The sequence below is a fragment of the Somniosus microcephalus genome, chromosome 11 (genome assembly GCF_052327205.1).
Source record: "Somniosus microcephalus isolate GS21.2 chromosome 11, FLI_Smic_1.0, whole genome shotgun sequence".
Classification (NCBI taxonomy): domain Eukaryota; kingdom Metazoa; phylum Chordata; class Chondrichthyes; order Squaliformes; family Somniosidae; genus Somniosus; species Somniosus microcephalus.
This window is the reverse complement of record NC_140997.1, coordinates 67,435,040-67,461,666: the sequence shown is the minus strand read 5'-3', so window position 1 is coordinate 67,461,666 and position 26,627 is coordinate 67,435,040. Positions and strand designations below refer to the sequence as shown.

Sequence of the window (26,627 nt, the reverse complement as noted above, 5' to 3'; positions counted from 1 at the left end):
ACTAATTGCCCTGAGTCTCATAGTGGCTCCGCCACAGGCACCTCCCCAGAATTCTCTTTAACAGACGGTGTCAAACGAACAGGAGGTTTGATGATCCTGCCCGAACGACTACGAACTTCAGGCAGTGGAACGTTGGGAGACGAGCCGGTGCTTGGCTGTGTCTGAAGCGGCGCATCTGGGGTGGAGGAAACAGTAGCAGAAGGTGTGGGCCAGGATGAGGCAGAAGCAGGCAGTTCAGCGATGGGCTGTTGCATAACTGGTCTGGCAGTCAACGGTGGTCGTCCACGGCGAGGTGGCTGGGCGGCAACAACTGGTTCACTCCGATCTAAATGGGCTGGTTTAAGTCGGTCGATAGAGATGGTATCGGACTTGCCTCCCACTTCGACCGTGAAAATCTTTTCTCCCGATGAGATGACACGAAGCGGTCCAGCATAAGGTGGTCTGAGTGTATCTCTATGAGCGTCCTGCCGAATAAAAACGTAATCGGAACTCATAAGTTCTGCCGGAACATGAGGCCTCTGTAGGCTGTGATGCGAGATTGGAATAGGCAGGAAATTCTTTGCCATCTCGTGATGCTGAAGGAGCTGCTGAGCAGGCGACCACGGTTCTGTATGTGGAGGGAGGAAGTCCCCTGGTATTTGAAGTGCTTGACCGTAGACTAACTCAGCCGATGAAGCCTGGAGGTCATCCTTGGGGGCTGTGCGGAGGCCTAGCATCACCCAGGGGAGTCTGTCCACCCAGTTGGGACCACGCAAGCTGGCACGGAGGGACGCCTTGAGAGACCGATGAAACCTTTCGCATAGACCGTTCGCTTGCGGATGGTAAGCGGTGGTACGGTGCAGCTTGGTACCCAAGCCCTGTGCAACTGCGTTCCACAACTCTGACGTGAATTGTGGACCTCGGTCAGAGGAGATGTCAGATGGCACCCCAAACCGGGCCACCCACGATGAAATAAACGCCCTGGATATGTCCGCTGCAGTGGCAGCAACCAAGGGACTCGCCTCTGGCCACCTGGTAGTGCAGTCCACTATTGTCAGGAGATGCATGAAACCCCGCGAAGCGGGGAGGGAACCCACTAAGTCCACATGTACATGATCGAAACGGCGTTCTGGCACTGGGAAGATGGCCACTGGAGCCTTAACATGACGATGGACCTTTGATTTTTGACAGTCCACGCAATTGTTTGTCCAGTCCCGAACGTCCGAATGCATTCCCTTCCAAACAAATTTGCGGGACATGAGCCGTTGTGAAGCTCGCATCCCCGGGTGTGATAAGCCGTGTATAGTCTGAAAAATCTTCTTACGCCATTCGACTGGCACAATGGGCCGGGGCACTCCCATGGATGTGTCACACAAGAGCGTGGTTCCTGCTGATTGGAACATAACATCGGCTACCTGCAAACTAGAAGGCGTAGTCTGATACGCCTGAACTTCGGGATCTGCCAGTTCTTCCGCCAACCCGACGAAATCAATTCCCAGGTGAACTGCCTGGACTGGGGCACGTGAAAGGCAATCAGCCACGAGATTATCTTTGCCGGACACATGTCGTAAATTCGGATATGAATGTAAGGTGGCGCTGTTGTCGAGCTGACCACGGCTCCGCCGTTTTGGCCATTGCGAAAGTGAGCGGCTTATGGTCCACGAATGCAGTGAACGGGCACCCTTCTAGGAGAAAACGGAAATGCTGGATGGCCAAAAACAGGGCCAGCAACTCCCTGTCAAAAGTGCTATATTTTCGCTCGTTCTTGCGCAGTTGGCGGCTAAAAAAAGCCAACGGCTGCCAAGTCCCGTCGACCCATTGTTCTTGAACCGCCCCATGGCGTAATCGGAGGCATCGGTACTAAGGGCGATGGTCGCGCCCGGGAGTGGGTGTGCAAGCATAGTTGCGTCTGCCAACGCCGCCTTGGTGTCAAGGAACGCCTGGTCCATCTGCAGTGTCCAAATGATAACATCTTTGCCCGACTTCCCTTTGAGTGCTTCGTACAGCGACTGCATCAACTGGGCTGCCTTGGGGACAAAACGATGATAAAAATTTACCATCCCCAGGAACTCCTGAAGAGAGTTGAGTGTGTGAGGCCGCGGGAATGCCGTAACTGCCTCTACCTTGGTGGCCAGTGGGACGGCGCCTTCTGAGGTAATCCTATGCCCCAGAAAGTCAATGCTGGTTAACCCAAACTGGCATTTGGCTAGGTTTATGATGAGGCCATGTTGGCTGAGACGGGCAAAGAGTGTACGCAAATGGGCCATATGCTCCTTCGTATCCTTACTAGCGATGAGAATGTCATCCAAGTAAACGAAAATGAAGGGACGGTCCCGTAACACAGAGTCCATGAGTCGCTGAAAGGCCTGAGCCGCATTTTTCAATCCGAACGGCATTCGAAGGAACTCAAAGGCCAAACGGTGTGATGACCGCCATTTTGGGGACGTCTTGAGGGTGCACAGGAACTTGGTGATATCCACGGACGAGATCTACTTTGGAAAATACTGAGTTGCCAGCCAGATGGGCCGAAAAATCTTGTATATGCGGTATTGGATACCTATCCGGCATAGTGGCTTCGTTAAGGCGTCTGTGATCCCCGCAAGGCCTCCATCCGCCACCTGGTTTAGGTACAATGTGTAGTGGGGAGGACCAAGGACTATCGGAGCGTCGGACAATCCCAAGGCGCTCCATGGTCTGAAACTCCGCCTTTGCAGCTGCAAGCTTTCCGGGTTCCAATCTTCGTGCCCGAGCGTAAACAGGCGATCCCGTCGTGGTGATGTGATGTGCCACACCGTGCCTCGCGACTGCTGCCGAAAATGTAGGCCTGGTGAGCTCCGGGAACTCGCTGAGTAGGCGCATAAACCCTTCCTGCGATGGAACCGCACAGGCGACCGACCAGGAGACTGCGGTGGCAAGGCACCGCGTGGAAAGTGGACGCATTAATGAGTCGACTATGTCGAACATCGACCAGAAAGCCATTGGCACAGAAAAAATCAGCCCCCAGGTTGGCCTGTGATACTTTAGCCGTTATAAACTCCCACACAAAACGCTGACCTCCGAGAGTTAAATTAACTGTCCGTTTACCGAACGTGCGAATGGCCGCACCATTGGCTGCCTCGAGGGAAGGACCGTGACCGCCGGATTGCAGATCCAGCTTTGAAACTGGCAAAATACTGCACTGAGAACCAGTGTCACACAGGAATTGTCGCCCTGTCATGGAATCCGTAATGTAGAGGAGTTTTCCCGCTGAGCCGACTGCCATGGTGAACTGGGTGTGTTTTTCAGACCCTGTCGTACTCATCGCAGCTCGCGGGCCGGCTGGAGATTTTTTTCGGCGAAACTGCAGGGAGGACGGCAGCGTCGAGCCTTGGCGCCAAAACGGGCGTGGTACATACACCAGCCTGCTGAAGGAGGGCTGGACTTCGCTCGCATAGGGGAAAGGCGCCTCGTGGCTGCACAACTCTGCTGTGTGACCGTAAAAATCTTGTCTGCCTCTGCAGCGAGCTCGGCACAGTCCGTAATCGCAGAACTGGCCAAGGCTGCCTGAACTTGTTCAGGTAGCTGGCAGAGGAAGAGTTCTCGAAACAAAAAACATTGAGGCTCCGAACCCAAAAGCGTGAGCATCTGGCTCATCAATTCCGATGGTTTTGAGTCCTCAAGGCCGGGCATAGCAATAAGCCTGCGTGCACGCTCCGACTTATTTAAACCAAACACCTGTAGCAAACAAGTTTTTAGAGCTTCATACTTGCCTCTGCCGGTGGATTGCCCAGGAGGCTAACGACCCGCGAGGCCGTGGCGCTGTCGAGAGCGGAGACCACGTAATAATAACAGGTCGAATCCACTGTAATCTCCCGGAGTGCGAACTGGGCTTCTGCCTGGAAAAACCATGCTGCTGGTTGCTGTTCCCAGAACTGCAGCAATTTAAGGGCGACGGCATTCGTATTCATTATAAATATCTCAACGAAACGACGAGATCGGGGTCACCAATGTAGGAATGGAGGTTCCTATCCGAATAATGAAGTTCGACTCAGTGAAACAAAATAACAAAGTTTATTAAACAAACAACTTAACTGGTAACACTACAGGAGAAGATGTACACAGGTCTGTGCAGCCCCACAGCACCTCAAAGACTGCTGCAAAGTACGGAAGCTCACGGCATCACGTTCTCCGCGCCAACTGGTGGTCACGTGATTGGCGTCATGACGTCATCACGCGGAAATGCAAGAAAGTACATACAGTTCAAAGGTGCAGTCCACAGCTGCACTACACGGTAGTTAAAGGGATGATTACTAATTGCCCTGAGTCTCTTAGTGGCTCCGCCACAGTAGCATATTTCCCTTTATAAAGTAATGATTTACTTTTAGTAGAGGTATGTATCATAACTGCTAACTGCTTTTTGAAATTATGTTGACTTTCTGCAGCTGGTCCATCTGGTACCTGTCTCCAAAATCCCCTTCACCTACTCAATAGGAGCATACTCCTGAACTAGCAACTTTATTATTTAGCTAATTGTTAGTCCCATTTCTTTATATGGTTTTGAAGCTTATGATGTAGGCTGTTGTGTCATTTCAAGATTTTTGTCTTATTTGGCCAAGAAAAGATTTTGTGGTTAATTTATGTTGTGATGTTGATATGAAGTTAAATTCAGGCCACAAGGAAACATATAAGCTCTCTGGAATCTTGATTAGGTGCCATGGCTGGAATGTTAGATGTCGTAGCTCACAAAATCGTGCTTCTCATAAACCTTATTTGAGATAATTGGGAGTTGTCCAGTAGCTCCCAGAAATATTTGCACCTGTAATGTCAGGGAGGCAGAGAACTCTAAGTGACACAGTCAAATATTACATTTGGAAAACCTAGTGTGTGCTTCTAGATTATGCAGATTACACAGTCTGATATATACAAAGAATGGTGTATTTATGTGTGTGAATGAGTGTATATTTATTTATATAAGATCAAGCCTGATATTTGTAGAGGACCCAAGTCCTCTGAGCTTATTAATGTAATTTAAGTATTGATAGTTGTCCAATCGCCAGAATGTAAAAGACAATTGTCCATATTTCAAACATGCTTTAGGACCAAAACTCAATCATTAACCAAAGTGAAAGACACACCAATGTTGATACCGGGGGGGGGGGAATTCCCAAGAAGGCGCTAACGGGGCGAAAGCAACTAGCGGCCGGGTGCGGCGCCGCCAACGCCTCCCGCAAAATTCAGTGGGAGGTTAGCGGAGGTGGTAACCATTAGCGCCCTGTGGTGCTGTGCCGCCGGCGATGACGTCATCACCGTGCACAGCGCCCCGGCCGCGATCATCGGTAGCGCCCCTTGACTTACCGCTGGACGCTATGTCCAGCGGGGTCAGGGGGGCCTACCTGCGGCCGGGGCGGCGTTAATTAAAGGCGAGGTGCCGGGAGGCCATTTTTGCTGCTGGTCACCTGCCAGCACCTGCCCGCTTTGCCGTCCCCGACCTTCTCGGCAGCCCCCCGCAGAGCAAGCCTCGCACTGCGCAAGGCCCCTCCCCTTTAAGAAGGGAAGGAAGGCCTGCAGTACTGATATTCCCTCGCAGTGCCCCACTTCCCTCTTGGGGCGCTATCATTCAATTTCGGCTGCGGGAGTGCTAATTTTTTGGGGGCGCTAAAAGTAGCGCAGCGAAATTAGAGGCACGACTCAAATTTTCCCCCCAGCACTTTTAACTTTTTTTAAAAAAAAGAAAAAAACTGGAAATCTGAAACTAAAACAGATACTGCAGCAAAGCGGCCAGCATTTATAAAGAGAAAACACAAGTTACCATTTTGGATATAACCTTCAGCATGTTATGTTTTTGATTTTGATGTAGAGATGCCTTTTATGATGGAGAACTTACTTTTGAAGTGGTATGTTATGTTATTAGACGTGAAATAAATACGGATGTTTTTTCCCTCCCTCAATTAGAGTCAAATCATCCAAAGCGTGTGGGCCATTCGTTAAGTACAATACTACGTGGGATATTATACCAAAAACTATTGACACTTTCCCAAAGGGCCTTAAGAAACTTCTGTATGGATTGGGATCTGAGGCTTTTGCAGTGCCGTTCTTTGTGTTTGTTTGGTAAGAAGCATTTCATGGTAAAGTGAAAGTTGTTTTTTCCTGTTGGGCTACAAAATACAGTTTTCCCTTTATTGATGTGCCTGTGATTTTAGTGACTAACAAGTAATTTGTAATCTTTTTTGCACAAACTAATTAAATTTACCTTGGGTGAATACGAGATTATTTTTTTAAATGTACTGAATTGTTAGATAGCTTCTTGGTGTTCTAAACATTCACTATTACCCACAATACTAGTTTAGAATTTACATTTATTTAGCCCATTTAATGTAGAAAAATGCCCCAAGGTGTTTCACAGAAAGCTGCGAAAAACACATTGAGCCAAGGGAGGAGAGATTAGGAGTGATGACCAAAAGTTTGGTCAAAGAGATGGTGTTAGCCAGATCGCTACCGTGTCTCTAATTATAATTTGCCTTCAAAACTATTGAATCAGACAAGACTACATATATATTTTCCAATCCAAAGAGAGTTTTGGAAGATCATGACCGGCAACAGTGTTCTAGACTCTATGCGAAACAGGCTGAAATCAAAATCGGAAGGCCCAGCCTTGTGGTTTTATTTTTCATCAACTAAATGCATCTTAAATATTTTTAATCCCATTACTTACCATCAAATAAATTTTAAATATTAAATAAAAATAAAATATGGCTGTATTGCAACGTAGTTGCTTTTGGAAAAGAAAGAATACAAGAGTTATATCTTGATGTATTGGCTTAAGTATAGAAAAGGGCATCATTCAATTTTTGTTCTTACAATTTCTACCTACAGCCTCATCCTGTTCTATCTTGTTGCTTTGGCTGGAGCACACAAACGAGTTGTCGATCAGCTAAGAGACCAACTGACTATGGTAAGTGATTTAAATTCCTTAATTGTTAAATATAGATTTTCAACAATATTCATCAGAAGTGATTTGGTACCCTTGTTTGTCAGACAGGTCTGTGTGACATAGTGGCCCAGATTTTCCTGTCAAAATAAAGTTGAGGCTAATGGCGCACACCGTTATTTTTGGGGGAAATTGTACAGCAACTTCAGGCGAGGAGCGGATGTGTGGTTAAGCTGTATTTGCGCAGTAGATATGAACTAAACTTGCCACAGAAAGTAAAGTTTTATTCATTTCAGTCTAAGTATCCTTTTAACGTCTTGGTACTGAAAATTAACTATTACAAGTGTGGAATCTCATTCCTTCAGATTTTAATTGTTGGAGATTTTAAAAGTAAAATTTTAAATTAAAATTATTCTTTTTTACTTTTTCTTTGTCTTTTTTTTCTCCTCTTCATCCAATCTTTCTTTCCCTCTCTCTATTTCTCTTTCTGTACCAGATTTGACATTGAATTCACCCACTCTAATTTACATTTCCTTCTCGGTCCCTGCACTGTTAATTTCTCAATTCTTCAATCTGATTGGTTAAGGAGATACACAGTTGCTTGGCCTGTTTACTCCGGTCCCAGATGCCCTGTTTCCTTCGCTGTGACATTATCAGCTCACACTTTCAGCAACTTGCCATGCAAAAAATGTAGAAACATAAACGTGAAAGGGCCAGTCTAACTAACGGCAGATGCAGTTAGATGCCCTGCTACAACAAATTACGGCCCAATACATTTGTGTAAATGTTTGCCAAAAATGCACGCTTTGTAGGAAACATCTCATGTGGATTGTGATGCTGGAGGAAACCCTCAGGTAAAACTCAAGGCTCTTTGGTTTATCTTTCTTAAAAGAGGAGTAAAGCTGGATTGTCTGCTATCATTCATTGTATTTGATGGCTTATGATTGTGATGTGTATTGTAAGGGTCAGTTTAGGCATTTCTTTAAAAAATCAAAAAATCTGAGTTCTTTTTCACAGATGTGGTACTGGTGGATTTGCCTGGGGATTTAGTATAGTATTATGAAGATACAAAGACCATGGCTGGGATTTAAACCCCCACTTGCCCTGCGAGAATGACACGTGGGTGGTGGTTAAAATCTGAAAAATCTAGCTCCCGGCTCCAGCCTGCCGCATTCCCGGCTGTCGTAATTTTTATGACGGTGCCTCAGGCCATCGATGAGGCTCCTGCTAAAGACAGGTGGGGGCCGACTTAGCATTCACAAGTTACGGCTCTGCGACATAATATTAACTTCATGTCAGTGGGAGTCCTGCACAATCTGCAGCCCAGAAGCAGAACCACAGTGGGAGGTGCCGACTGGCCAGAAGAAGCCACGGTAATCAGCTTCTTTTAGAACTCCTTGTAGGCCAGGAGGAGCAGGAGTTTTCTCCCCAAGGCCACGCAAGGAGTCCTTGGGCCGACCCCCACCAATCTCCTTTAGAGCCCTCCTCCCACTGTCTGCAGGGGTCTGTTCCCACGGGTCCTCAGCTGCAGCCATCTGGTGCTAAATTCCCACTCCCACCCACTTGGCCTGGTAGTGAATTTGGCCGGGTGTCGGGAGGGACTCTGGGAACTTTTATTTAACTGAGGTTCTCCCGTTAAGATCGGCAGGGCCTCCACATCCCCAAACTCTTCAGGTGCGCCGCCCGCTACTGGGCACACGCACACTGTTCCCATCCCTCAGTAAATTGAGGCCCATTTGTCTTAGCTGTTGATTCACATTCATACCTCGAGGTTCTGCTGAATGTCATCTTGAGCTTGGACACAGTACCTTGAAATCATATTAAAAAGAGACAAAAAGTGTTTTGATCTGTCTTGTCACTTCCAATGCAGGATATGCTTGTGGCATATGTCTGATCCAAGTAATTCTCCTTTATGGTTTGGTACTCCTGGGTAGGCAACTTGAGGCCTCCTCCAATCCATGTGTGAGACTTGGGCCTAACTTGTGAGGTGGATCTGTGAAAAAAGGGGGAAATGGTTGCAAGGAAGGTTGGACATGTCACTCAGCATCGTGGGGGGGAGGGAAAGAGAGTCAGTTTCACAGCAGCTGGAATGTTGCAAGCTGTCTTGTATAGGTCTTTTCAACACGCTGAAGGCAGATGTGCATCACATAGCTGATGAAGAAACTTACTTGGGGACTGGGTATGTGAACTACACTCATATATCCAGAGTTTGGTGCTTACATTGATTGGGTTGGACAGTTGTTGCTGAAGCTCTGCACTTCCAACAGTAGAGTGTGGTACAATAGCAAAATACTGCTGATGCTGGAAATACTCAGCAGGCCAGGCAGCATCCGTGGAGAGAGAAACAGAGTTAACGTTTCAGGTCTGGGACCCTTCATCAGAATGGAAAAAGCTGGAGATGTAACAGATATTAAGCAGGTGCAGAGATGGGGGGGGCAGGGTGGTGGTGGTGGGCGGAGGGTATGGAGGAATTGATGGAACATACTGTGCTTTTGTAAGAGGCAGGAAAGATAAAATGTTGCAAATGGGAATGGCAAAATCATACAGCATGAAAAATGGGGGCAGGGGTTATAGTTTGAAATTGTTGAACTCAATGTTGAGTCCAGAAGGCTGTAAAGTGCCTAATCGAAAGATGAGGTGCTGTTCCTCGAGCTTACGTTGAGCTACATTGGAACAATGTAATAGGCCGAGGACAGAGAGATCAGAGTGGGAGTGAAGCGGTGAATTAAAGTGACAGGCGACCGGAAGCTCAAGGTCACCCTTACGGACTGAGTGAAGGTGTTCCGCAAAGCGGTCGCCCAATCTGCGTTTGGTCTCCCCAATGTAGAGGAGACCGCATTGTGAGCAGCGAATACAGTATACTAAATTGCAAGAAGTACAAGTGTTTGGTGCCCTGGACAGTGGGAAGGGAGGAGGTAAAAGGGCATGTTGCATCTCCTGCGCTTGCACAGGAAGGTGCCAGGCGAAGGGGAAGGGCTGTTAGGAGTGATTGAGGAGTGGACCAGGGTGTTGTGGAGGGGGCAGTCCCTTCGGAATGCTGAAAGGGGAGGTGAGGGGAAGATGCGTTTGGTGGTGGGATCATGTTGGAGGTGGCTAAAATGACGGAGGATGATCCGTTGAATGTGGAGGCTGGTGGGGTGAAAGGTGAGGACAAGGGGAACCCTATCATGGTTCTGGGAGGGAGGGGAAGGTGAGAGCAGAAGTGCAGGAAATGGAACGGACATGGTCAAGGGCCGTGTCAACCACAGTAGAGGGGAATCCTCGGTTGAGGAAAAAGGAAGACATGTCGGAAGCACTGGTATGGAAGGTGGCATCATCAGAACAGATGCGGCGGAGACGGAGAAACTGGGAGAATGGAATAGCGTCCTTACAGGAAGCGGGGTGGGAGGAAGTGTAGTCCAGGTAGCTGTGGGAGTCAGTGGGCTTGTAGTGGATGTTTGTCGAAAGCCGATCTCCAGAAATTGAGACGGAGAAGTCAAGGAAGGGAAGAGAAGAGTCGGAGATGGACCATGTGATGGTGAGGGAAGGTTGGAAATTGGAAGTAAAGTGTATGAAATTATCTAGTTCAGGGCGAGAGCAGGAAACGGCACCGATACAGTCGTCGATGTACCAGAAAAAGAGGTGAGGGAGAGGCCTGAGTAGGACTGGAACAAAGAATGTTCCACATATCCCATGAAAAGGCAGGCATAGCTAGGGTCCATGTGGGTTCCCATAGCAACACCTTTAATTCGGAGGAAGTGAGTGGAGTCAGAGGAGAAGTTGTTCAATGTGAGAACAAGTTCAGCCAGACGGAGGAGGGTGGTGGTGGATGGGGACTGGTTGGGCCTCTGTTCAAGGAAGAAGCGGAGCGCCCTCAGGCCGTCCTGGTGGGGGATGGAGGTGTAGAGGGATTGGACGTCCATAGTGAAAAGGAGACGGTTAGGGCCAGGAAACTGGAAACTGTTAAAATGACGGAGGGCGTCAGAAGAGTCGCGAATGTAGGTGGGAAGAGACTGGACAAGGGGAGAAAAAATAGAGTTGAGATAGGAAGAGATAAGTTCCGTGGGGCAAGAACAGGCTGAAACGATGAGTCTACCAGGGCAGTCCAGTTTGTGGATCTTGGGAAGGTGGTATAAGTGGGGTTGGGGGACTATGAGGTTGGCGGCCATGGAGGGAAGATCTCCAGAGGAGATGAGGTCAGTGACAGGCTTGGAAACAATGCTAGTGGGGTCATGGTCCAGGCGGAGGAGGTAGGAGGAGGAGTCGGAGAGTTGGCGTTCAGCTTCCGCACGGTAGAGGTCGGTTTGCCAAACAACAACAGCACCACCCTTATCAGCAGGCTTAATGATAATGTTAGGGTTGGATCAGAGAGAATGGAGTGCTGCAAGTTCAGAGGGAGGTAGGTTGGAGTGGGTGAGGGGAGCAGAGAAATGGAGACGGCCGATGTCACGGCGGCAGTTAGCAATGAAAAGATCTAGAGAGGGTAAGAGGCCAGAGGGAGGGTCCAAGTAGGAACGAGAATTTTGAAAGCAGGAGAAAGGGTCAGCTGTGCGGGGGGGAAGACTCCTGGCCAAAGAAGTGGGCTCGGAGACGAAGGCGACGGAAAAAGAGCTCAGCATCGTGCCGAGCTCGAAATTAATTGAGATGGGGGCGTAAGGGGATGAAGCTCAGGCCTTTGCTGAGGACTGATCGTTCGGGGTCAGAGAGGGGAAGGTCAGAGGGGATAGTGAAAACGCGGCAGGGGGTGAGATTGGGAGAAAGGGGTCAGAGGAAAGTGAAGGGGAAGAAGGTTCCAGAGGGGCGTTGGTGTTCAAGAGTTGATGAAGCTTGCGATCCTTGACATCAGAAAGGAAGAAAAAAAGTTTTTTGTTGAAGCGTCGGATGAGTCGAAGGATGAAATGGAACTGTGGACCCGGACAGCTTTGAGATAGAGTGCGTCAGTGCTGCTGAAGAGAGAGGTCGAGAGTGTTCATGTGGCGCCGCATGGCGTTGAGCGTGGATCTCAAGATGCGGCGAGAGCAATAGTTCGAGGAACGATGAATATCTTGGAGATATTTGTAACCCTGGGTGAATCCGAAACACGAAGAGTGGAAGTTTAGTTGGAATCCACGTGGAATAACTCTGAACCGGAGACAGTTGCTGAGGAAAGAGATGTGGCTGTGAAACCGAGTCTTGGCAGATACCTGATCAAACACGAGAAGGGAAGCTGAAAGCAATGAAGCTGAACAAGGTTGAAGAGACAAACGGAAATCCCGTCGGAGAGAAGAGCAGAACTTCTTCAAGGTGGGCATTCCGAGAAGAGGGGTGGCAGTGAACCAAACATTAATACAGTAGCAAAATACTGCGGATGCTGGAAATCTGAAATAACAACAGAAAATGCTGGAAAAACTCAGCAGGGCAGGCAGCATCTGTGGAGAGAAACAGAGTTAACGTTTCAGGTCGGGGACCCTTCATCAGAACTGGAAAAAGCTGGTGATGTAACATATTAAGCAGGTGCAGAGAAATAAGGCAGGGGGGAGGGGAGGGAGGAATTGAAGGAATATACTGTGCTTTTGTAAGAGGCAAGAAAGATAAAATGTTGCAAATTAGTAGAGTGTGGTATGTGTCTATGTTGTGCTCTGAAGGGAGATAGTAATGTATGCACACTTTTTATGGTGAGTTGTGCTAATCACTGTTCAGCTCAGGAGGAGTTCCTTGTTTCTGCTGGCTGTCCAGTGAGGTTCAAACCTGTGGTTGATGGTTATCTAATGACCAACTAGCGACTTTCCTCTTTGGGAGAGGGAAAACCAGGATCTTTTTGGAGTTGAGTTGATTCCAAGACAACATGCCAGTGATAAAAAATGAAGTATTTTTTCTAAGATTTAACTTCTTTATTTTCTTATGGGGTTGAAAAATAACAGGCACCCAGCTGACCAAAAAAATGATTAACTATTTTTGGATGCTTACAAGTTCCTAGTAAGTTGATGGGATGTATTGGTTTTAGATTTATTGGATATAGGGTATTTAGCTGCATATTAAGGCATGTTCAGTAATAGAAATTATTTGAGTGTAAATCTTTGAGAAAATCTCAGAACATCAGTTTACAGTTCTGATTATTTATTCCTGCAGCAAGGTCGTGACAAACAGTACCTTATCAGAAAACTGACAAGAGAGACGTTCTTGTTAAAGACGAAATATGCCGCATCTAACGTTGAGAAAGAGTAAAGAAAGACTGGAAGACACAACATTGCAGCAATACCTAGGCAAATGGAAGGATGCTGTGTATTACGATAGCTACCATTTCAGGAAGTGTGTTTTGTATTGCACAGTTTTACTGAAAACTGTTCCTGGAAATTTTGTTACTGATAAAGGTAAATTATCACTGTCCTATGTAAACGTTTTTGAGGGTACTTTTTCTCTTGAGACTTCTTGAAATTTTACCTACGCCATATTAAAAACCACATTGTAATTCAGTGACAAATTGTGTTCGCTGGAAACTTTTACGGGCACAAATTCTTGCACCTGTTGATATTGGTTTGTTGTGAACCACTTATGCAATTTTTTAAAAATGGTACCTAAGTTTATTCTTTCATCTATTATTTGTTTCCTTCTGTACATCTGATAGAGGGTTTGTGTATACTATTTCCACTTAGTAACAGTACTATTTAACTGTGTATTTTCTTTAACATTTGTGTGGTAATGGATGAATTTTTAATACTGTGAAGGAAGCAGTACTGATAAACTGTTTACCACCCAAATACAACACTACAGACTACTACCCAATTCAGTGTTCAAAAAATCCTCATAATTGTTTAAAATCAAATAATACACTGGGTCCTCTCCTGTGCTAAAGGTTTTACAGTTTACACTTGTCTTGTTTGTGAAATTTATTTTGGTATTTAAGTACTGTTACATAAAAAGGAGCTACAGGTACTAGTTTTCTGAGAGCCAAAACAAAATATACATAATATACAGTGAACACTATTTACACAATGATGGACATAGGAGCTGGTCAGAACGTGGATATTTTAAAAATCCCACCTCCACATTGTAGATATTTTGAACCCAGGTATTCTTTCTGAATTCATGTTGCTGCAAACTCACCAAGTATTGGCTTTACCTCAGCACCGATTTAAATGTCTTTCAGTATAACCTGATTTGCGTCTTCCTGTTGCAACATGAATTCCCAGCAATCTGCCCAATGTATCCATCCATCCCTTTATCAAATTACCTAGGCTCACTTGCTGTTTATATATGTTTAAAACTGGTGAGGAAAAAATCTGCTGTGGTACTAATCTGCTTAGAGCACATAATGTAACTGAATAGCTCCACTCAAACAGCCTCAGATTCTAAAAGACCCCAATTAGGGGATTGAATTTCCACGGGGGTTTTCATGATTGTCCGCCATAACTTCGTAAACATTTATGCCATTCCTCTGGCATTTTCGTGGATCTTTCGTTCAAGTTACAATGGACAATCAGGAGAACCGCCATGGAAATGAATCATGTGTCTATCAACAGTCTTGCTTGTAGCTTGCATTTCCTGTAAGTGCCCTTACTTGCTGTAACATCATAGTTTGTTGATAACATGCCTATTATTGTGAAATAGCCTGTTCTCCGATTCACGGTGACCAATACCTCGGGAGATCTGCTCGTAAAATATTGGGCTGGATCTTGCTGGAAAAATATCAGCATGTTAATGCCGCATGACGTTATTAATGTACAATTCAGCCGGAAAGTTCAGGGATATGCTATGAGTTGTGAATCTCCAGAACTTGCTGGTCAATTTACGCCGCTTCATACAAACGGCATCTCACCCTTGGCCTCCCTGTTATTTTTTTAAACTTGCTGGATTTGCACGTTAATTGCCCATTAAACTCACCACAGAAAGTTAAGCCTGATAATTAAGAGTGCAAGTACTTTTTTTAACAAAGTAATAATTGTTAATGCAGTGCCAATTAATCTCTGTTCCAGAAATGGATCAATTTAAAGTGTTCAATCTCATTCCTGCATGTAGTCAATTGTTCGAGATTTTAAAATGTTTAAAAAAAATCTTACTTTTCCTTTCTGTCTCTTTTTTTCTCTCTCTCCCTCTTAATCCAATCTTTCCCTCTCTCTCTTTCTGTACTTGGTTTGATTCTAATTCACTCACTCTAATTCGCCCTCCTTCTCTGTCCCTCCTTTCTTTCTCAAACCTTCAATCTCATTGGTTAGGAGATACACTGTCGGTCTTGCCATTCACTGAGATCCAAGATGCCCCATTGCCCTCACTGCGCCGTTATCAGCTTGCACTTCCAGCAAATTACGGTGCAGAAATGTTTTGAGATGAAGGGTGCTGGAAAAAGTCTAACTAACGGCTTATGCCGCCAGATGCCCCGCGCCAGCAAAATCCGACCCATTTTAAAAACTGTACATCAGACTTTGTTACAGATCAAAAAAAATTAAGAAAAAAAAAGGGGGAAAGTTACTTAATGCTGTGTGCTTCTGATCTGGAGCAGAAACAGACCACCACTTTCCAATTTGTATAGTTTCTGAGCAAACAAAATTTAAACCGTAAGCTGGTGTTCATTAACAACAATTGCACTTTGTTGTCTTAAAGGAACACATCACTTTAGGAGAATAATAAATCGTGTTACATCGATACTGCCACCAAAATATATAATCAATTATAGACATCGTATTACATTTTGTGGAAAGTATCTTACTGTGATGTGACTGCTGGTTTTACTATGGTATAAAAAGTTCGAGGCCCACGCTTGCTGTACTGCAGTTCCACATTCAGTGAATTATCAATTGCAACTGTGCCACCCACAGAGGTGTAAAATTAGAGTACCAATGGCAACAGTCTCACTCCTAACAGTCAACTGGGATGTTATGGCAGAAAACTACAAACAGTTGTTCAGCTGTATTGTCAGTCAGAATAGGTGTGCAATGTGAGAACAAATTGCCACAAAAACCCCTGGATAACTTTCTCACACTTTAGTTAGATGGTTTTTACCACTAGGAAATGGGTTGTGACTCCATTTGGCTCACTTCTTTCTTCCAAATCTGGAGTAAATATTTTGGTTGATAATGTATCCTTCTATAATAAAGATAATAGTATTATATACCTGTTTCTTTGTAAGCCTTAAGAAAACTTTTATGTATTAAATGTATTATTTAGCTGCAATATAACATATTTTCTCCAGAAAACTTCGACTAGTTTTTTCAAAAAACTGCTATACTTATTTATAGCAGTAATGTCTTACTGGGTTATGTTTGGTTGCTACATCTGTAGGTATTTATTTTTACAGGGTGTCTTTATGGGACTCCTTTATTTATGATGTCCCATTAGCTTCAGGTAGATTTGCTGAAGTAAACTTATCTTTAACAAATGTGCATGTGTATAACAAGCTGCTACAAGAAATGTTCATTAAAAGTGTTTCTAGCTCAATTATATGTATATCTGTCTGTAAAATATGACAAATTAACAGATTTTTGTCTTTTAAATAAATACAGCTTTTCAAACAATTTATTGTATTTTGAGTTTTGATTATCCAACACTGGAAAATACTTACTTTAAAACCAAAGGTGATGGCCTGTTGGAATACTATATCATAATCAAAAGGGAAAAAAAGTACATGTAATTTTTATCTTGTCATTTTGGGTATCATATAGGACTAATAATATCAATATAACATTAGACTTATAATGCATTCTAGATATGCCATAATATTTTCACCAAGATTTATCTCAAAATGTACATATGTAAATATTCTAGACTTAGGCTTAACTGTATAATTCCATGTCCAAGACATATATTTCTATATTTTGTGGAGATACTACAGTTGAGAATTTATGATACTGAGGGGGGAAAAGCTTCAAAAGGAACCTTCTTCACATGCAATTAAGTGAGGCAAAAGCAGCTATTGGAGTAGTTAAGAAAATACTGGAAAAGAAGATGGTGCACAACTGTGGTAGTAATAGCAAAAGCTTTAACACCTATGTCAGAAGATCATTAAAGATCATATAGAGCCACTGAAAGACAGTTTAGAAAGAAATGACTATTTTGCATCAGTGGATGATGCTCATGTTCCAGCTGTGGGGTATTGAATAGCATTATAAATATTAAAATAGATAGTAATGTAATCTTGGATAGAATAGGAAACCTCAAACATAGGGGGCTCCAGGTCCAGATGCTATCCATTCATTGCCTGGCACTTGTGTGGTATGAATGTTACTTGCAACTTACCAGCCAAGCCTGGATGTTGTCCAGGTCTTGCTACATGCAGGCATGGACTGCTTAATTATCTAGTAATTTTGAATGGCGCTGTGCAATCATAAGCAAACAGCCCCACTTCTGACCTTAGTGGAGGGAAGGTCATTAAACAGCTGAAGATAGTTGGGCCTAGAGCGCTGCCTTGAGGGACTCCTGCAGCAATATTGTGGGGCTGAGATGATTTGGCTCCTTGTTGCCACACTCTGTCAAATTCTGCCTTGATGTCATAGGCAATTACTCTCACCTCACCTCTGGAACTCAGGTCTTGTAACCATGTTTGGACCAAGGCTGTAATGAGGTTTAGAGAAGAGTAGTCCTGGCAGTACCCAAATTGAGCATCGGTAAGTAGGTTATTGGTGAGTAGGTGCCACTTACGACATCTTCCATCACTTTGCTGATGATTGGCAGTAGGCTGATAAAGTGGTAATAGGCCAGGTTGGATTTGTCGTTTTTTTGGACAGTACATACCTGTGCAATTTTCCACATTCTCGGGTGGATGTCAGTGTTTTAGATGTACTGAATCAGGTTAGCTAGGGATGCGGCTAGTTCTGGAGCACAGATCTTCAACACTACAGCAGGGTTGTTGTCGGGCCTGTAGCCTTTGCTGCGTCCAGTGCACTCAGTTGTTTCTTGATGTCACGTGGAGTGAATGGAATTGGCTGAGTACTGGCATTTGATGGTTGGGACCTGAGGAGGAGGCCAAAAAGGATCATCTACTCGGCACTTCTGGCTGAAAATGGTTCAGCCTTGTCTTTTGCACTTATATGCTAGGCTCTGCCATCGTTGTGGAGCTTCCTCCCCCTATTAGCTGCTGAATTGTCTACCACCATTCACAACTGGATGTGGCAGGGCTGCAGAGCTTTGACCTGATCTGTTGGTTGTGGGATCACTTAGCCCTAGCTGTTTAGCATGCATGTAGTCCTGTGTTGTAGTTTCACCAGGTTGGCACCTTATTTTCAGGTATGCCTTGTGCTGCTCTTGACATGTTCTTCTACACTCCTCATTGAACCAGGGTTGATCACCTGGCTTGATGGTAATAGAGGAGTGAGATATGCTAGGCCATTAGGTTACAGATTGTGATGGTATACAATCTGTTGTTGCTGATGATCCACAGCGCCTCACGGATGCCCTGTTTTGAGCTGCTAGATCTGCCAATTAATCCCGCTTAGCACAATGCTAGTCCCATACGACACGATGGAGAGTGTCCTCAGTGTGAAGACAGGATTTCGTCTCCATGATGACTGTGCGGTGGCCACTCCTACCAATGCTGTTCTGGACCGATGCATCTGCGACAGGTAGATTGGCAAGAACGAGATCAAGTAGGTTATTCCCTCGTGTTGGCTCTCTCACCACCTGCCGTAAGTCCAGTCTAGCAGCTACATCCTGGAGGACCCGGCCAGCTTGGTCAGTGATGGTACTACCGAGCCACTCTTGGTGAAGTCCCCCACCCAGAGTACATTCTGTGCCCTTGCTACCCTCAGCACTTCCTCCAAGTGGTGTTCAACATGGAGGAGCTGGTTCATCAGCTGAGGGAGGGTGGTAGGTGGTAATATGCAGCGGGTTTCCTTGCCTATGTTTGACCTGAAGGCATGAGACTTCATGGGGTCTGGAGCCAATGTTGAGTTCTCCCAGGGCCACTCCCTCCTGTGTGCCACATTGCCCCCACCTTGGGTCTGTCTTGCCGGGCAGGACATACCCAGGGATGGTGATGGAGGAGTCTGAGCTGTTGGTTGATACATATATGTTCTTGCAAAAAGGTTCTATTTCTCATTGAAGGAGACAGACAGACCTCGTCACTTTGAACAAGGTAGATTAATAAATACTTTCCAAACGCTGCCTGGGATGAGCCAGATACAAACAACTGTCTTTTAATTCAAACCTAGCTGCCAATCAAACACATATTTGTTCAAATCTCACAAGATGGTTTGCATTTGAATTGAATGATTTGGCCCCTCCCTCGGACATCAGGCATAGACAAAATGACTAAAATCTGCAGCAATGTATCAAGTTAAGTTATAGAGTTTGAATTCTGGAGTGATGCCGAGTTTGAATTGCTTGTATAGAATTTTAAAAAGCCAATATGCTAAATTGTAGGGGGGAAAAAACTCTATTTTGTCACATGGCATTACTGCAATTACTTCAATTCCATGCATCAATATAATTTATATTTACAATAAATATTCATACCCAGTTTTTAACTACTTGTGTAATGTCTAACATTAGTAGAATATTTTTTTAAAATTTGTTTATGGGATGTGGGCGTTGCTGGCAAAGCCAGCATTTATTGCCCATCCCTAATTGCCCTTGAGAAGGTGGTGGTGAGCCGCCGCCTTGAACTGCTGCAGTCCATGTGGTGAAGGTACTCCCACAGTGCTGTTAGGGAGGGAGTTCCAGGATTTTGACCCAACGATGATGAAGGATCAGCGATATACTTCTAAGTCAGGATGGTGGGGAACTTGGAGGTGGTGCTGCTCCCATGCGCCTGCTGCCCTTAACCTTCTAGGTGGGAGTGGTCGCAGATTTGGGAGGTGCTGCCGAAGAAGCCTTAGCGAGTTGCTGCAGTGCATCTTGTAGATGGTACATACTGCAGCCACGGTATGCCGGTGGTGGAGGGACTAAATGTTTAAGGTGGTGGATGGGGTGTCAATCAAGCAAGCTGCTTTGTCCTGAATGGTGTCAAGCTTCTTGAGTGTTGTTGGAGCTGCACTCATCCAGGCAAGTGGAGAGTATTGCATCACACTCCTTACTTGTGCCTTGTAGATGGTGGAAAGGCTTTGGGGAGTCAGGGGGTGAGACACTCGTCACAGAACACCCAGCCTCTGACCTGCTCTTGTTGCCACAGTATTTATGTGGCTGGTCCAGTTAAGAGTTTCTGGTCAATGGTGGCCCCAGGATGTTGATGGTGGGGGATTCGGCGATGGTAATGCCGTTGAATGTCAAGGGGCGGTGGTTAGATTCTCGCTTGTTAGAGATAGTCATTGCCTGGCACTTGTGTGGCGCTAATGTTACCTGCCACTTAACAGCCCAAGCCTGAACGTCATCCAGGTCTTGTTGCATGCTGGCATGGACTGCTTCATTATCTGAGGAGTTGTGAATGGCACTGAACACTGTGCAGTCATCAGTGAACATCCCCATTTCTGACCTTATGTTGGAGGGAAGGTCATTGATGAAGCAGCTGAAGATGGTTGGGCCTAGGACACTGCCCTGAGGAACTCCTGCAGCAATGTCTTCGGGCTGTGATGATTGACCTTCAACCACCACAACCATCTTCCTTTGTGCTAGGTATGACTCTAGCCAGTGGAGTGTTTTCCCCCTCGATTCCCATTGACTTCAGTTTTACTAGGGCTCCTTGATGCCACACTCTGTAAAATGCTGCCTTGATGTCTAGGGCAGTCACTCGTAACTCACCACTGGAATTAAGCTTCTTTGTTCATATTTGGACCAAGGCTGTAATGAGGTCGGGAGCTGAATGGTCTTGGTGGAACCCAAACTGGGCATCAGTGAGCAGGTTATTGGTAAGTACTGCTTGATAGCAGTCGATGACACCTTCCATCACTTTTCTGATGATTGAGAGTAAACTGATGGGGCGGTAATTGGCCGAATTGGATTTGTCCTGCTTTTTGTGGACAGGACATACCTGGGCAGTTTTCCACATTGTCAGATAGATGCCAGTGTTGTAGCTGTATGAGAACAGCTTGGCTATAGGCGCGGCTAGTTCTGGAGCACAACTCTTCAGCACGACAGCCGGGATGTTGTCGGGGCCCATTGCCTTTGCTGTATCCAGTTGTAAGATTTGCAAAATTTCTACATTTCCCCAAAGGTTATTATTAATAAAAGGGACCCTGCATGGACATTTTAAATCAAAAAGGGTACCCAAGATGGCGTCCGCGCCTCGTGGCAGAAAGCCTGTGAGATTTTTAAAACTTGGACTCTGCGGCACAGGCAGCTCGTGGAGAAATCGAAACCAAAGCTGCAGTTTCTGTGAAGAGAGACTTTGCATTTTGAAAACCAGACAGGACTTTGAATTATGTATTAGATCAAATCGGAGACAAGTCAAAACCCAGTTAGGCCTATAGTTAAGGCCATCAAGCAGTTTGCATAAATAATCAGGAAAAGATTAAAGAAGCCATCGAGGCTGGACAGGCCCACCAAGTTGTATTAATAACAAAACAAGTCAATTATCAGGCCAGCAGATGCGATTACCGACCATCTAAAAACAGTTAGTATAGATTGCTACCATTATTTAAAATTAAGACAAAGAACTAACCTGACTTGGCGTGCAGATAAGGGCCATCCGTAGGAGTATAATTGAAGGCCCCGGGTAGCAATCTCTCTCTCTGACTTCTTCTTGCTCCTCGCCCTCGTGGCTGCTGCTCTTCCCCCGTCCCGTGCTTACCCCCTGGCCTCTGCCCGTGCCTTTCCCCACTCCATCAGGAAACGCCCAGGCACTGCATCGGGCGGACACGAACAATCCAGGCGAGGCGGGACGCGAGGAGGCGAGACGAATTGGGAAGACGATTGAAGACAAGCTTCGAATGATCAGGCCTTCAGTCTCAGCTAACCTGTGACTATCTTTATGCAAACTTCAACTGCCGACCGAGGAAGAGGAACCATCATTCCTGCAAGGCAAAGTACCCAAGCAGAGACTTTAACTTTGGGGAACTCATACCTGGACAATGCCCTTGCAGCACCCGGAGACCACGTGACGACGGCAGGCTCCAGAGAGCACAAAGAGCGAACCCCACCGCTGTTTTGAGTTCAGCAGATCTTTGATTGGTGAGCATAAATTCTGGCCCCTCATAGCTTAATCTAGTTAGGTATAGGGGGTGGGATAAGGATAAGGGGATTGTTAAGATAATTGTTTTCTCTCGATGTGCTATGTGTTCCCCATTCCCTGTATAAGTATATTATTTGTATTTGCCTGTAATTTTACACTAGTAACTTCTCATAAGACTGTGTTATTTTTCTGTTTAATAAAATTTTGAGTTTTGCTTACATCCAAACCACCTGTCTACTCGAGTCTTTTCTGTATCGCTGCCTGTACCTAAGTCCGTGTCTAGAACCCAGGGGCATGGGAGCGATTCGAACCGCTCATAAACAGTCAGAGGCATAACTGACTGGGCGACGCGCCAAACACCACCCCCTACAGAAATGGCGACCACGGCAGGACGCCGGCAACAGGGTTGCGATACAGTAGACAATGGTTCGGATGAGCAAACCATGATGGAGGAAAGGATTTCTGATTATGTGTTTAGCAAGGTGAATATCACTAAGAAGTGAATCACCACTTTGTTAAAGACTGGGCGTCCAGTAGATGCAGCAGCTAAGTGGATAGAGGGAAAGGAACACAAGAAGTCCTTAGAGAAGGCAGTTTGGCTGATGTGTTTTAAAAAGCAGGTCCAGCTTTTGGACAGGCTCATTGCAGCACAGGCAGTCGAGTTAAGGGAGTCAGCCCTGGAGATCCAAGATAAGGCTCTCGCAGGGGAGAAGTTATTAGTAGCTTTGCAGGCTTTGAATCAGGAAGGAGTACATTTGGTGGGAGAACACAAGGCCCAGTTGGAATACCTACGGTGCCAAGTCACCGAGGCCAAGGGAAATGAGTTAAGGTTGCGGGAGAAAAACACCCGCTTGGCAAGGCAGATTAGGGAACAGGAAGAGAAAGTACAGGAGGTAAAAGCCGCTTACAAACTAGCAAGTGAACAGGGGTTTGAGGAGGCAGACCACGGCCCCTGTAGAGAGAGGATAGAAAATCTGAGCCGGGCCCTCCGGAAGGCAAAAGGCATGGTATGCCTCATAAGCCCAAAGGCAGGCCAGGCAGATTTTATGGGGAACGAGGGGAGGACAGTTCCAACATCACCGGTAGTGCTTAGGGACGACCCAGTTGAGAGAGAGGAGACCTCACGGCCACCAACCATAGCGCCAAGTTTCAGCGAGGTTTGGCAGCAAGGGGGGGTGGAACCAGGAGTGGAGCCAGAAGGGGAGGCGGAGATAGAGCAAGCCCAGCCCGAGAAGTCGGGACCGATGTGCCCAGCACGGCATCGGAGGTTCGGCCCACCCGCCAATGGCGACAATGAGGGACCCCTCCAAAACCAGTTTGTATTACCCTTTAACACCCAACAGCTTAGGGTTATGGTCAACCATATCCCGAAGCTCTCCGAAAAGGGAGACCCCTCGATCCACTTCAGGGAAATAGAGCAGACAGCCAGCGTCAATGACTGCGATGACGCTGAGAAGGCCAAGATGCTGCTGTTCTCCCTGGAGAGTAGTCTCCTCCAATCCCTCTCTGACGTGTGTAAAAGGGGGCAGAGCGGGTACGAGGAGCTTAGAGATGCGGTTCTGGAGGCCATGGGGATGGATGAGGGAAGTCCTTTCTCCCGCATGGAGAAGACGATCCAGCTCCCAGGTGAAACCCCGCAGGCTTTTGCGGACCGGCTGTGGCCGGTGTACCGGAGGGCCTGTCAGGGGACGCCGGACCGAGCATTCGTGAACAGGGATTCCCTGGCCCATTGGCTCTGTTGCCTGGTGGCGAACAGCTTGCCACAGGTCCGGGCCAAGGCAGAAGCCTGGTTCGACCCCAAAAATCCCCAGACCACCGATTAGGCAGCTTACTCTGGCCTATAAAAACGGTAGGGGAGCCGATGCACACCCACCCAAGGGGAAGGTGCATGAGGTAAAACCCGGACCGGGTAGGAAAGAGTGGCACCAGGAAGGGAGTAACCTCCCCAACACAAAGACCAATTGTTATGGGTGTGGGAAGGATGGTCACTGGCGGAAGGAGTGCAAAAACCCTTGGAAAGGTAACAAGGGAAAGCATCCCACAGCCCCAGCCCAAAAGGTGGGGGCAGGGATCCCTTCCGCAGAGGTCGAGTCACTTTTGGACGCCATGAGGTCCTTACTGACTGGCCAGGGGAGAGTAGCAGCCGCTACCGGTGCTCTGACCCTGTCAGCCCCATCCAAACCACAGCCCTGACTAGAACCAGTGCAGCCTGTCGACCTGTGTCCCCTTGAAAACGATGAGGGGAACAGGCCCTGTGTTAAGATGCGGGTGGAGACGGTGCAGGGGAGATATCCGATGGACACTGGAGCTTCCAGCACGATGGTCCATTCGGAAGATCCGACCAATCCACCCAGGTCTAACGAGGCCCCATTTAGCCTAATGGGAGCCACGGGGAACGAACAGGCTGGGGAAATGGCCAAACCTTTGGCCATAGTTTTAGGAGCCCTCCCTACCACGTGGGAGGATAACCAAGGGACCAACGAGGTGACCAAGCAGGGGGCCAGGGAAGGAGAGTTCTGGGATCCCTGTAGAGCAGGCCCGGTGGCCGCAGTCCGGGACAAGGGAGGCACATGGGGTAGCTTTGGCCCCGGACCTAAAGCAGGTCCAGGCCCAGGATCCCGTCTGTAAGGCCGTCCCGGTAAGGGAAGAGAAAGGGGAGCCCCTAGAAGGTCCGTTCGGGGCAGCGGATGAACCTTTAGGACAGGTTTTAAAACAGGCTGCTGGTTATATTAACCAGTGCAAAAGCTGCTTAGACCTGAAAGGGGAAAGCAGCCAGTTGGGGTAAGGTCTGAGGATAAAGATCCTCAGCCTGTAGCAGGAGCGAGTTCACAGACTGCACAGGCAGGCGCTGTGGCTTGCTTGAAGGGAGGGGCCATCCCGCCCATCGATTGGGACACTCCCCCACTCGTCTGGGATCCAGACGAGGGGGAGGGTCCTGAGGGTGAAAACCCCGCCCCTAACCCAGGTGTAGAGAGGGAGGGACCTGAGGTTGAAAACCCCGCCCCGGACCCAGCCATGGGACCTGGGGGCGGAGACTCTCAGCTCGCAGCAGCAGGCTGCGAAGAGTTACCTGCCCCTAGCCCGGGTTCGGGAGAGGTCAAGCCTGGGGGAGCAGCGGTTCAGGTTAAAGGCCCATCGGCCAAGAAAGCCCCACCCATTAAAGCCCCTAGAAGGTCCCCACGGACGCCCCAGCCGAGAAAGCCATGGTCACCAGCCCTCCAGTTACCAAGGGCAGCCTCCCGAGTCAGGGGGAAGTCAAAGGACAGAGGTCCCCAGCTAGTCGCCACGGGCGGCGAGGGACCAACAGTGAAGGACGGTACGGCCACGTCGGGGGAAGCGGTGTGCCGCAGTCCAACCAGGAATTAGCCTGGTCGCCTGGAGACGGGCGGCGGATGTACATAGTTTAGGTAATGTAAGTTTATATTGTTAAGTTAAGTATTTAGCTTAAGTTTGGGTGTTTTAGCTTAAGTTAAATAAGGTGATGGGTAGTTTAGATTAAGTAAGTAATCTGCTAAGAGTATATGTATTTTGGGTCGAGGTCGCGAGACCCGACCATGCTTCACCCAAGCCAGAGAATCTCTTGGGGACCAGGCTGCATGTTTTTACATCTTTTGCAGAAAGACTTTCAGGATGGAAGGGATCGTGATCCTATTTGCCCTGATTGGGATGAGCGCCAAAAGATGGGGCGACGTCCAGGACTCCCACATCTACGGGTGTTCGGGAGACAGAGCGCCCATAGTGATCGATGGGAGCGGTGAGCGGGATGCGGAGGAAACCGCCGTCTACGTCCACGAGGGAAGGTGGCCAGGATGGCTGGGGTCCAATTCGTCTCAGTACTCCAGCCAAACCGGATTCACGTACAGGGAGGCCTCCCTCCTGTGCCCCAGGGTACAGGTCGTTACCACAAGGGTCAGCGTCACCATTGGAAAGCAAATATGTTTGATGTGTAAAGGACACATTCCACTGGCTAGGTGGTGGTGGCTCAGAAAGTTGAGCAAGGACATGAGGAACTCCGAAGTCGAGTGGGAAAGGTTGGGGAACAACACCCACCGGACAATTACAGGGACTCATGGAGGATTAAGCGTGTGTTGGGACAAGTGGTGGGAACCGGATCAAGGGATTTATATCTGTATGTGGGGGTCAGAGAAGGTCTGCCCTGCAGGCATATCCATCGTTTTCCACCGGCAGTGGCACGATACCGGGAAGGGGATGAGGTGGGATGCCAGCCGGAATGCGTGCGCAGTCCCATTCTCCCCGATCCCAGTCAATGCCACTGAGCTGGTAACTCGCCTCCGTAAGCCCCCGCCCACGGCGCAGGCGGCGAGGTTATCCAGGGAAGGTTGCCCCACCGCCACCAAGGGACCAGGGAATGGGTTGGTACTAGTCCCCACCGATCAGATGCTGCACCAGGGGGTACACTACGCGGTAGCCTCCATGATTTTAAATCTCACGGAGGTACATTTGCCGGAGTGGTGCCCCAAGGAAACAGAGCAGCTATACCAGGCCCTATTAAAGGACATGTTCAAGAAGTTTTACGAGTTCGATTTTGCCCATGTGGACAAGACCGAACTGTATACCACACACCGAGAATTTTTGGGTGATGCAGGGAGACAAAGAAGGGGAGTATGGAATGATGTTTTTATTGCATTTAATACTGGGTCCTCTGTCATCAACAGTTTAGATGACATAGAGCTGCAGACCCAGATAAACGGTTTAAAAACACAGTTAAAGAAAATATTGCTGGATGAG

The 26,627-nt window shown here is 47.2% G+C and overlaps 1 protein-coding gene across 2 annotated transcripts in view; it reads left to right on the top strand.

Moving 5' to 3' along the window:
* tmc7 (transmembrane channel like 7) overlaps positions 1–16,353 on the top strand; it is a 62,264-nt gene extending 45,911 nt beyond the window's left edge. The window contains exons 14-16 of one of the 2 annotated variants that reach the window (XM_086000828.1): positions 5,911–6,066; positions 6,832–6,910; positions 12,974–16,353. In XM_086000828.1, the coding sequence (XP_085856954.1) occupies positions 5,911–6,066; positions 6,832–6,910; positions 12,974–13,069 (331 nt within the window). In that variant the 3' untranslated portion in view covers positions 13,070–16,353. Of the gene's footprint in view, positions 1–5,910; positions 6,067–6,831; positions 6,911–12,973 lie in introns of those variants that run through there. The other variant, XR_015079963.1, reaches the window with a different exon arrangement.
* Positions 16,354–26,627: the final 10,274 nt, after the last annotated feature.